Source organism: Gobio gobio (genome assembly GCF_949357685.1).
Source record: "Gobio gobio genome assembly, chromosome: 5".
NCBI lineage: Eukaryota > Metazoa > Chordata > Actinopteri > Cypriniformes > Gobionidae > Gobio > Gobio gobio.
Window position 1 is genome coordinate 13,272,139 of NC_137101.1, and position 12,397 is coordinate 13,284,535.

At 39.6% G+C, this 12,397-nt stretch overlaps 2 protein-coding genes across 2 annotated transcripts in view; one reads left to right on the forward strand and one right to left on the reverse strand.

Moving 5' to 3' along the window:
* LOC307126098 (scavenger receptor cysteine-rich domain-containing protein DMBT1-like) overlaps window positions 1–12,397 on the reverse strand; it is a gene marked incomplete at its 5' end in the record, with an annotated part of 74,180 nt that overhangs the window by 61,180 nt on the left and 603 nt on the right. Inside the window, 7 exons of the mRNA XM_079816474.1 lie at window positions 2,302–2,399; window positions 6,982–7,044; window positions 7,796–7,852; window positions 7,983–8,045; window positions 8,181–8,258; window positions 9,140–9,196; window positions 9,372–9,431. Of these exons, the coding sequence (XP_079672600.1) occupies window positions 2,302–2,399; window positions 6,982–7,044; window positions 7,796–7,852; window positions 7,983–8,045; window positions 8,181–8,258; window positions 9,140–9,196; window positions 9,372–9,431 (476 nt within the window). The remainder of the gene's footprint in view (window positions 1–2,301; window positions 2,400–6,981; window positions 7,045–7,795; window positions 7,853–7,982; window positions 8,046–8,180; window positions 8,259–9,139; window positions 9,197–9,371; window positions 9,432–12,397) is intronic.
* cracr2ab (calcium release activated channel regulator 2Ab) overlaps window positions 1–12,397 on the forward strand; it is a 24,992-nt gene continuing 12,595 nt past the window's right edge. Inside the window, exon 1 of the mRNA XM_079818196.1 lies at window positions 1–415. The gene's annotated coding sequence lies outside the window, so the exon portion shown is untranslated. The remainder of the gene's footprint in view (window positions 416–12,397) is intronic.

Sequence of the window (12,397 nt, forward strand, 5' to 3'; positions counted from 1 at the left end):
ATTCCTAAAGACTAAAAGGATTGTTGATGTGTGGCACTTTCTCTGTTTCTTCCAGCTGGGACCCACAGCAGGGGTTCACTACAGGACACCAATAAATTATGTTTCCTGAATTAATCAGGATAATTCCCAGTATTGGATCTAGCTTTGGATTCCGTCCCATTTGTGCTGTCACATCTCTTGCCTACATTGCATCCTGACCTGTTCAAAGATGGTCAAGGTAGGCCTAAGCAGCGCTGGAATCATGTCAGAGATCGGATACATTAGAGACACACGGGTCACCAGCAGTGGCCTCAGCCAAGGAAAAGTGTGAAGAACGCAGGATGGGGACACATTGCTATGTTGGACAAAATAGAGGACTTAATTTCAGATCTGTGACAGCGAGGGAAAGGGCTTCATCACGCACACTGATATGAGGGTAAAGTGGGGGTCCTTCACCACTTTTTATTCTTTCATTATTATCAGCCTTATTTATTTTTTCATCTGCCATGGCCTGGGTATAACTATACAGCTCTGTATATAGGCTAAATGTTTTGTATTTATTTTTTTGCTTTTTTTAATTGTTAAATATGAATGGTGGTGCGTATGTTGCTGTAACAGTAGAATGAGGAATATGAGGACATAAATTGTAGCAGTCTTACTATTATTTACCAAAAAAAAGCAAAAAAGATTATCTAAATCACTTGAATCTTAGGAATAGAAAAATATAATTTCACTTCAACTCAAAGACAACTCTGAACTGAAACAAACTGAAGTTTGAAGTTCCCTTTCAGTCGGTCAACTCGGTACAACACATGACTATGGGATATCGCGCTCTAGCGCCATCTGCTGAAGACAGAAAAAATAGTGGGTTCAGTTTTAAGTATGTTGTCAATAAAATGTGTGTTGAGCATACAAGACCTCATGTGTTGATTTGTAAAAAAAAAAAAAATTCAGAATGCACTGGAACCTCTAACCTCACAGTCTGGCCGTGTGCCAACAGAGGAGGATAAAGCAGTGTTATGCAAATGAAAGAAAATGTTTGCAGAAGGACGCAGGGTTCCACTATAGACCGTAAAAAAATATGGACTACGCGACTTCATTGACTTCCGCTGACGAGAGTTGAAGCTTTCGGAGGCCCGCACACACACGACGCTGACATCTTGCGCAGATTTGGGGCTGAGTCTGCACAGTAGTGATCTCGGGACTAGAGTTAGAGAGCAGGAAGTAGAGGTGCGATTATCAAAAGCCCCTGAAATAAACAGATGCAGAACAATTCATTATGTTGGTGTGAAATAAACAGTTATGTAAATGTAGAAATTAATGAGCTATACTGGGACCGGCCACCTGAGGGCGATCGAGGCGCGTAGGCTTCAGTTTCTGAGAGGAGTGCTACAGGCTGGGGTTCCACAGGTGATGCCTGGAAATCCTCGCTGTCTGCCTCGAACGGTGGCACGCGCACGCACGCACTAACAACACCGTGGCTTCTTCGCACGATTCCAGTAGGGCTGTCGGCTGCGGTTTCTCTCGCGCCCCCCTCTGTTTCGGCGGAGTAATTGCAACTTCGTTGTTCGAGAGGGGAAATCCGTGCTCTCCTCAGCAAAATGGCAATTTGAGTTTTGCCACAAGGGAAGATGGAGAAAGAGGTTTTTCAGCGTTAATTCTTCCTCCTCCTCCTCCCAAAAAAAAAAAGATTTGCAGCAGATGAACAAACTCTTTAGAGCGGTTAATGTGTCAAGTTCAAAAATGCTTAAAGTATGTCACCTGTTATGCCCTCTGCATCCTTGGGATCGGCTTACATCTGTGGTTTTTTGCCCGATGCATCTTGCCACAATCCACCCGGAGCACAGAAAAAATTTCTGAGGTCTCTGTCGATGGGATTGCCTATAGATCCCAATGGTACCGCGCGCATATCTGAAAGATATGCAGAAGCGGTGTTGGTTCTGCTGCTGTGCCATCAGAGCACAATATTGTTCTCCTATTTGGATGAAGTGCTCCTGGCTGCAGACAGCAGGGAACAAGCAGTGTTATAAAACACATGCGCTTGTTTTCCATTTACGAACTCTGGGATTTTCAGATAATCTCCAAAGGGGCTGTTATATCTCGGTCTGTTATATCTCAGTCTGGGGATAGATTCAGAACCGAACAGAGGGCAGAGGATTTTTGCAGTATTGAGACTACTGGGGCTCATGGCCTTGATAGCAGTAGTACGGCTGGATTCTCCTCTTTGTGTGAGTTCCGGCACTGGGCGTTTGGTAACTTACAAATGCCATGTGACATTTAAGCATGGTTCAAAAGCGCGGTTGGGTGTTCAGACTATGGTACCCTTGGGATCCTGGATCTGTTAACAGAAGGAATTCCCCTGGGCAGGGTTACGACATGTTCAGTAGTGATGACAAACGTCACAACACGGCCGAGAAACTCTGTAAGAGGAGAGTGGTTGACAGTGCTTTAAGAGCTTCACATACATTTATGTGGAGTAGTTCTCCTGGTGCTGAAACACTTGGGGCAAGCATTATTCAGAATGGAAAATACGACAATGGTTCTATATAAGTAGGCAAGGAGGTACTCCCTCTCTGCTGCAATTTGCACGGATGCTCTTGATATGGGGCAGACCTGCGGTGGCTTGTGCACACTTGAATAGTGGTGCAGAAATGTGGATCGTTTTGCATCTGCAGAAAACATGCATCGCCCGCTGTTTTCTTGATTATTGACAGGAGTGCCACGTAGGGGGTGAATGTCCCAACACATGTTTAGCCTGGATTCTGATGTATGCAGAAAGGTCCATCACTGATTTTGGTGGCATCTTGCTGGCCAGAGAAAAAAAATGGTACTCAAGCATCATGGCATTGCTGTTAAGGACACACAACATGGTGTCTTCCGCTATGCAGGGACCTGCTGTCCCAGGCAGGAGGCAGATTCTGCAGATTCTGTTTGAAGTTTGGTGCAGGTGAAGATCTGTATCACCATATCAGTGCCTGATTGAGGGGATACTGTTTTCTTCTCCGAAGGAAAGTCACTCCCATTCCATGCTGGAAGTTAATTGGGCGACTGTTTCGGTTTCCATGAGGGCATTAATGGTGTTGCGCTAAAGCGTGCATTTTCGGTTCCTTAAGAGGGTCCGGGCATACTACAATTTTTGCTCAGTTTCGGGCACAGTCGAGAGCGTGAGTTTTTCAAAGTATAGCCTACTCTATTGGCCAAATCAGTGGAAAGGTGCTTTCGGCGCATGTGCACTATCTAGTGCATTTTGGTTTTCGAGTGCTTTGGCTTTCAAGTGCTCTCTCTCGTCTCCCCCTATAGCTGGTGTGTGGTGAGTGCACTGGTGCCATTGTACTGTGGCTGCCCTTGCATTATCCAAGTGGATGCTGTACACTGCTGGTGGTTGAGGAGAGACCCCTGACATGAGTGTAAAGCGTTTTGAGTGTACAGTTGTACATAGGAAACGTGCTATATAATTCATGTCACTCGCACATGTGCTGTTGTATGTGCACCGTCCGCGGTCACAAAAATTGGGCTGCACACAGACAATGTGCACGGCCATCCGCGGACTCTCCTGATGGTGATAATTACGTCACACGGACAGTTCACGGACTGTCAGGGAACTCTGGCGTTCCGCTCCATCTGTTTAGAGTGAGAGCATTTCAAGGTATACTCCTTTGGCCAGGAAAGCCCGGGTAAAGTTAATTTTCCGCATCAGATGCGTCTCACGTGCAGTCGAATGAGCAGGGATGACCGAGTTCAATTGAGAATGAGATGTCGTCACGACACAGCGCCCCGCCCCCAAATATCATGGCATCCTCCCCCTTCCGCCATTTTGGGAGGATACAACCCAGGTAGTGGAATCGGAGTTCTGCTGCGGCAGCTCGTATGGGTCAACGTTTTTGATATCAGCCAGCTTCTCTAAATACCTCTGCTTGGCGCTGGTAGTATGTTTCTCCCTGTAAGAGACCTCTTCTCCATTTCTTCTAAGTTTTCTCGTAATTTCTCTGCTTAAACGCCGCAATGATAATTCCTCGAGCCGTCTTTCCTGCTCTGATCTCTGTATCGCTCTTGCAATGTTGCCCCTGGCAACCGATAGCGTGGGATCCCAAAATGGTGGACGGGCTCAGACTCCGCCCAATTTGTCACGTGACAGCAAGCGACCATGACGTATCTCCTCATTCTCAATACATGTGCAGTATAATTGTTGTGACTTCTGTCGCTTCTGTTTTTCTTGCACATGTGCTGTTGTATGCGCACCTTCCATGCGTTCTCAAAAATTGGGCTGCATGCTGACGGGATACTTTGGGCTTAAGTGCAGATGCGTTCGGAATGCGTGCTTCTGAGTGAACTTTGTTCGCAAGCGATCAAGTCACTCATACGCTGTGGTATGCGCACCGAAGACTCTCCTGTTGACTGGATGGGTGTGTGAGCACTCTACAAGGGCATGGAGATGTCAGGGGCTTGGTTTAAGATTCTCGTGGGATGCCAGCTGGGCATCACTGTGCACGTTTGTCCGGTGTACCCGCTAGTTGCAACTACGGCAACAGTAACTCAGGCTGTGCTCACCACAGGGGTTTTTATAGGGGCCATGCATCTTTCCCTTGGAAAAGGGATATGTGGCGGTGCTGGTCCCTTACGTTTAGTTCAGCGACTTGGCGGGGTGTGAATATATGTCCCATAGTCATGTGTTGTACCGAGTTGACCGACTGAATGGGAACGTTGAGTTATGCATATAACTACTGTTCCCAGGAGGAGGGAAATGAGGTACAACACCTCTGGGCCCCGCACAGTCGGGTGAAGCTCGGTGAAGAGCTGGACTGAACAAAGGGAATGACGCATACGACAGCATTTATATGCTGTGGGTAAGTGACCCCACCCACGTCGTCATGCGTCATTGGCCTTTCAGGCGTGAATAAAGGTGTCTTCAGCAGATGGCGCTAGAGCGCGATATCCCATAGTCATGTGTTGTACCTCGTTTCCCTCCTTCTGGGAACAGTATTTATATGCATAACTCCTTACCTACAATCCACTGAAACGAAACCTGCAACACATACGGCCGTTTGTCAGCAATCAAGAAGCTCTTTATTGCAATATGTACTTACAATATGTAAGTTTTTGCAGACAGAGGTCGCATTTTCAAAATAATAACAAAGATGACGCTATGAAGGAGAGGGAGATTTTCATTTTCGTTTTCACCATCCAGAGATGGTGGAATGCATGAATTATGTGCACGGATGAGGTAATGAATAAGTTTTTGTATTACCTACACGTTTCATCACACTATGTCATCGTAATGAATTAGCTGCAAGGAACGGGAAATGTAATGCTATTTTAGCCTGTTACTGAATTGTGACTATTTGTCAAATTATTTGGTGGGTTAATTCTGCGCAGTTTTACATGTTTAAAACAGTCGTACTAACACTGATGGGTAAATATTTTTGTGCAACACATACTGTAGGCTATAATGTTTGTCGCAAAGCTCTCTCCATCTCGAAAATGCAGATGTTGATCCTTGTTTTATTTCACTGTGTAACAAGGTTAAGGATCAGAGAAGAAAGAGGCGGGAACCGGCGAACATTTCAAACACTTTAATAGTAAAATAAACAAACCGAAAGTAAAAGTGGTTCCCCCTCACAGACACATAAATAAAACATAGCGTAAAATAGTCCAGGCCTGGTCCTCTCTCGTCCTTTACTGTCGTTGCTCCTCTGTGAGAGATACAACCGTTCTCTCACCGCTCTCGGCCCCGCTCTGCTTGCCACACTCAGTTTGTCCCAAAGCCTGCTTGCCTCAGTTGATCAACGTATACGTTTTTTGGGGGGGATTTTCTGTACTCGCCAATGAATAATCGTGATCCATGATGACTGAACGACACAACAACAGCGTTTTAGATGGTGTATAAGCACCACGTCCGCATTTGTCCACGTATGTTGCGGAAACTGAGAATAACGTGGATATTACACCATTGATAGGCGACAATGACAAGGGACAAGCCATTATTTAAAACACTGTGCAAGTGTTTTTTTTTTTTTTTTTATTACAAAAATCTTACATATTGTGCCTTTAAATCTGCATGTGCAGCTTTGAATGACTGCAGGTAATGACAATTTTCAACCAAAAGAATACTAAAAGTACCAAAAAGGAGAATGACATTATTACCATGGTTTCATTTATGGCTGCAACACTTGTGTATGGATGAAATTGAAGTGGTCACACAATGGTACTGCACTTCTCCTGTCTGTAGTTTTAAAGGATGGAGGCTCTAATGTTCTGTTTTTAAGCATTATTAACTTATTAAGTGATTCATATGTTTTATAGAGAAGGAATATATATTTTAAACGTTTTACAGATTGTGACTTACACATAGCCCTATATAGGCCTAACAAAACAAACAAACGTGTGTGACTGTGTGCACTAACTCACCATGTCTTCACACTTTCAGTTTGTTGGACAGTTATAAAAGTAAAATGCCAAGCAGACAAGCAATGTGCATATTTATTGGTTAAAACACACATGACCACATAAAATAATATTTGATATACTATAGATCATTTAATTTAATTAATCGCAACTCAGCATTATCCACACATTATCCACATAACAATTAAAGTACATGTTGTCATGATGGTGAAGCTGTTACATCACATTTTTGTTCATTTGGTAATTTTGCAGAAAAAGCATTATTTTTTGTTGTTGTTGCTGATATTAAAAAGGCCATAAAAAACAATACAACACAATCTCACAGAGGCATATACATTTAACAAACAAACACAAACAAACATAAAAACCTGAGATTTGATATATCAATAGCAATTTCACTCAAACTTTTAAGTGTTCAGATTTCTTGAACCGGTGTGGTCATTGAGCCGAATGGCCGAACCCTTCTTTTTTTGACTCCTGCTGCACATCGTCATAATCTGCTATTAAAAACAAAATCTTAATTTATGTTGTAATCAGGTTAATATTTTAAATGGAGTCTATGAATCTGGAAAACATACTAACAATAACTTAATAACTTACCTAACAGGTTTCTCACATCTTCACTCACACTCATCACATCATCATACTCCTCCTGACCTCCCTCTGATCAAGAATGACATAAAAACACGTCCCATCAGTATAAAACACTTCAGCTGTGTCCCAATTGAGAGGCTGCATCTTCAAACTAGGCCACATTTGAAGGCCGATTGTGCACCGCTCCACTATACGAAGGTTGTCCCGCCTTCAAATGTGTCTTTCGTTTCCCGTGAAATGAAGGATTCAACAGATTGATCCTTTGCGGCCTTGCCTACCCCAGAATTCATTGCGTGTCAGTGACGACGGGATTGTTTTGAGAGAAAATGCCAAATTACACTTTTAAACGCAACTATTGGGTTTCAGCTTACCTAATGATACAAATGAAGAAAAACAACTAAAGCAGTTCAAATGTTGTCTCATTTGAATCATGACATGATTAGACATTCAGTTTTATATTTAAGTTTTTTTCAGGCTCTTAACATTAAATTATAATATTTTTTTCCCTAAGTAAAAAAAAAAAAAAAAAAAACGTGAGTCACTTACATGTATATTTACATGTATATTACTCTGTTCCCATATTTCTTTGAGTTATTATGACTCTTGGGTAGCAACATTTCAAGTGTCCAGTTTAAAATAAGACCAGATTTATGAATATAGACCATAGGGTTTAAGAGCTGCAGACATTTTGATTTGGGTATATCGTTTTCAATGAATTCTCAAAAATGGGGCGCAGGTTAAGAGGTTTAAGTGTCTTGATTACAAAAAAATTCATGTAAACATGTAAGGTGATAATAAGATGTACTTCTGTTCAACCCACCTATTTGCGAGCTCTGTCCATTAATGATGACATCATCATAATTCTCAAGTGTGTAAACTACATGTGAAAATAAGGACAAAAAGTTAAATATAAGCACAAAAATAAACATTTAGACAGTAATATAAAATATTATCAGTAATGGTGTTTATTTTAAAGGAATATATATTTTTAATCAATTAAAAAACACCTTTTTTGATATCAGAGATCTGTCCACTGGGGATGACATCATCATAACTCTCAGGTGTGTCTTCTAAATGCACACATTCATTAAAAAATACACACATTAATCACATTCTAAACACATAAAAAAAAAATCATTTAATATACTGAAATAACTTTACTAAAAAAAAAAATATTTCATATCCGATTATAGAATAAACGGCACCTGTCTCACAATCTGGTTTCAGTCCATCAGTGATGACATCATCATAGTATCCCGGTGTGATTTCCTTCATAATCTCTTCTGCATCAACAAATAATATGTTTGGATACTAAAATATGTTCTTGTTGCAGGTCATGAGACCATTAAACTAGAACCGCCTGGGGTCGTTGTAAACCTAAAACCGCCAGCGGGTAAAATTTACCCATGCACATGATTTCTGTTTTGATATGGCTAAAAAAACTTATAAAAAAACTAGACATAACTTGTCTAGAGTCATGAAATTATTATTTTTAGTCAGCAATTATGTTTTGTCCTGTTGTTTTATGTCTATTTTAAGCAGGCTACACTAATCACTTTTTGGTGAAATAGGCTAAACCAGCCTGCAATGACAACGAGAATTAGAAGGAAATAAATACATATTTGGGTGGTGTAATGTTATAATAAAATGTCATTAATCTCGTATTAAGATAACCCATGTTATTTAAATGATTAAAATATCCTAAATAGACAATAAAGAGCAATAAAAATTCACCGTGATGTATAGGATGTATGATTCAACGACAAATTCAAGCGCAGTTTCACCTCATTAATTATTCATTTGTTTAGTTGTATCATTTATAATTTGAATAAGAGAAAAACAATAAACTTGGGGTAATCATAAAATTGTTTTATTCATTACATCAGATCATGTAAGCTTATATTGCTCAAACACAGCGGGAAAATAAAGGAATTATATAGGGGTAAATTTGACCTGCTGGCTTATTTAGGTGTAAATGCCCCATTTTTTAATCTGGTTTTATCTAAACCATTTTTAACAACACAGGATTGTAAATAACACAATTTTAGTAAAATTAAATGACTGGGAGACTTGGTTTAGTTATGTACATTTGAAAAACAGCTATGGGTCAATTTTAAGTTATTAATTATCTAAATCATGTAATAAATTTAAAAAGGTCACTGACCTTTCAGGCCACTGCTGTTGGTGACATCATCATAATATATAGTCTTGAACTCTTTTTCTAAAAAGGAGAACAAAATATTAATATAGAAGTAAACTGCAATATTTAAAAGGTACCGAGTCATTAGGCAAATATTTAATATAATTTGTTAATAACATTTATTTATTTATTTAGTTTGAATTCAATGAAAAAGTTTTTTGAATAGTGGAATAAATATACGCTTCATCTCTCTTACCTGAGAGCAGCTCATCAGCATCTTCATACCCAGAATGCAGTTCTTCAGAGACGAGACTCCCTGATAGAGGAGAGCAGAACAGTCAGAAACATGTTCATCTTTACAAACAGAATTAATCCTCATTTCCTCATTGGATCATAAAACTCTTAATTTTTAAAAACATTAGAGGCAGATTTCTTTTTTAGGCCTTTTAGTAAACACACATGTATCCTCAAATGAACCCATTCCTCACTGCCTTTCAGTAATACACACAGGAAGAGACAAACACACACACACACACACACACACACACACACATACACGCACACAGCAAACATATGAACCGCTCCTTATTACCCTCTAAATATACACACAGGAAGACACACACACACACACACACACACACACACACACACACACACACACACACACACACACACACACACACACACACACACACACACACACACTCATATAAACATGCACCTGCAGCTCTGTGGTTTTCTGCAGGAATTCTGGTTTGAAGCAGGAGGTTTAACAGGACTAATAATAGATGAACATCAAGTGTCTCACAGACTCTCTTATTAATTCATCATATTAAATAAGATTCATGTCTCATGTCTCACCCCTCTGAGTGAAGTGATTGTGTCTGCGATGAATCTCCTCATAAACGGCCTCAGTCGTCGTCCTGTGTCTCCTCTTAGAGAGAGCTGTGAACAGGGCCGGCCCTGACCAATTTGCTGCCCTAGGCAAGATTTTACTTGGTGCCCCTTGTATCAAGGTTTAGCACTACATGTTTTCAGTCTAAGTTGTGGAAACACTCGTACTGTTTTATTTTTGTAATGCATTGATGTTTTATTTTTATTGTTGTTGTTGTTTTGATGTCCAGTCCATTCTACCCCGTCATTATGTTCATGATATTATTATTATTTTTTATTTTTTAAAGGCTGATTATAGTAAAACTGTACAAAAATTGCACCTACGCCACATTACAGCCTAAACACAAATAGCAAGAGTAATTGCATCTAACATTCATTGCCAAACTATTCATTGAGAACTAGCAAAAGTGTTTGTTTTCCAGTAGATGGCAGCAATCTTCCACTAAACTATGAGCATTTTCATGTTTTCACCAGGAATTCAACTGAGAAATTTTGATATTTAGTGTGAATTTTACATAAAATGTTGCTATTTTAAATAAACCTGTATATAAATATCATTACTAATTTCGGCAAATACATTTTAAAATTGCTATACACCCCCTTAAAACTGCACAACTGCATAGTAAAAACATTAGGCTATTAAAAAAGTGATATTACATGCGTTTAATATTTTTATATTATTTATTTTTGACAAAATCACACTGGCTGTGGCCTCTGGAGAACCCGGAACAGCTGCTTGCATAAAGTTTAAGGTAAAAATAACTGGAATTAATTAGCAAACATTAGTATTTTACTACTATGCAAATAAATAAATTGTTCATTTGTTTGCCTACATCACTTTACTTCTGTCTTTACACTGCAAAAAATGCTCTTCTTATTTAGAATCTTTTTCTTGTTTCCAGTCCAAATATCTAAAAATTCTTAAATCAAGGTGCATTTACTAAGTAAAATGACATAAGACATTTTTCTTGTTTACTTGAATATACAATCAAAATGAAGTGAGTTTTTGCTTAAAACAAGCACAATTATCTGCCAATGGGGTGAGAAAAATAATCTAATTTATGTTTGGGACAGAAACAAGATTTCAATCAGAAACAAGATTATTTTTCTCACTCCATTGGCAGATAATTTTGCTTGTTTTAAGCAAAAACTCACATCATTTTGATTTTATTTTCAAGAAAACAAGAAAATTATCTTCTGTCATTTTACTTATCTAGTAGCCTAAATGCACCTTGATTTAAGAATTTTTAGATATTTAGACTAGAAACAAGACACAAATACTATGTAAGAAGAGCAGTGTTTCCCTTATCTTCCCTGCATCAGAGGGCTTCTGTCTTTTTTTTAGACACTTCAATTCGGCCATCCGTCATAAATAATCAGGCAACTTACACCGTGTCAACACCTGGCGCGAGCGGCCAAGCACCCTAAAAAATGAAAGCAATCCTGTCTGCGTTATGCGGCGAGAGGCGACGCCACACAACAAATTCCCCAAACGATAAACTGATCTCGCGTTGTATTTCTGACGCACTTCAAGTAGCTCGGCGGGGGGAGATTGATGAGGCGGACCGGGAAGATGCGGGGGACTTAGTTACGTTTTTTTGCGCTTTATTTGGTAATGTTTCAAATTAATATTTATAAAATAGTATCATTAATGCATTTTGGCGCCCCTATGGATGAGTGGCGCCCCTAGCATTTGCCTATTCCGCCTATGCCACGGGCCGGCCCTGGACGCACCGAGACATGACAACAATCGAAGACGTCGCTACACCCCGTGTTTAGCCTATACAATAAAGAACATTTTAAAAATTAGTAGGCCCCGAGATGTGTTTTTAAACGTTTAGCCTAATGTTTTTTTATTTGACATATGGTGTAAAAGCGTATTGTTAAATTGATGCGACGCAACGGTCAAAAACATCATCTATGTGCCTACATAGAAATATGTAGCCTAGTATAGTCAATAACTGAAGAAACTATATTTGGTTAGATTTTTGTTTGCATAAGGAAAAAACATTTTGAGATTCAATTTAGTTTATATTTCTCCAATTAAAAAAAAAAAGACATCCGTTGAATGTTTACATAGCCTACATAAAACTAATTAAAAAGCAGGACAGTGATAAGGTGTTTCTTGTAAACAAACAGCACAATGTTCTGGTGCCATTGATTTACGACCAAGACCACAATGGAATAAAAAGATTGTCAATAATAACTGCATAAATAAAACTCGTACGTGCGTATTTCTAACCACCACCGGCTGTTCATTTTAACAAAGCAGGCTAACCTAACATATATTTTCAGCATAAAAAGTTTTCACCAGAGAACAGAAATTCTGTTTTGTGGTGTGTGTGTGTGTGTGTGTGTGTGTGTGTGTGTGTGTGTGTGCTGCTATCA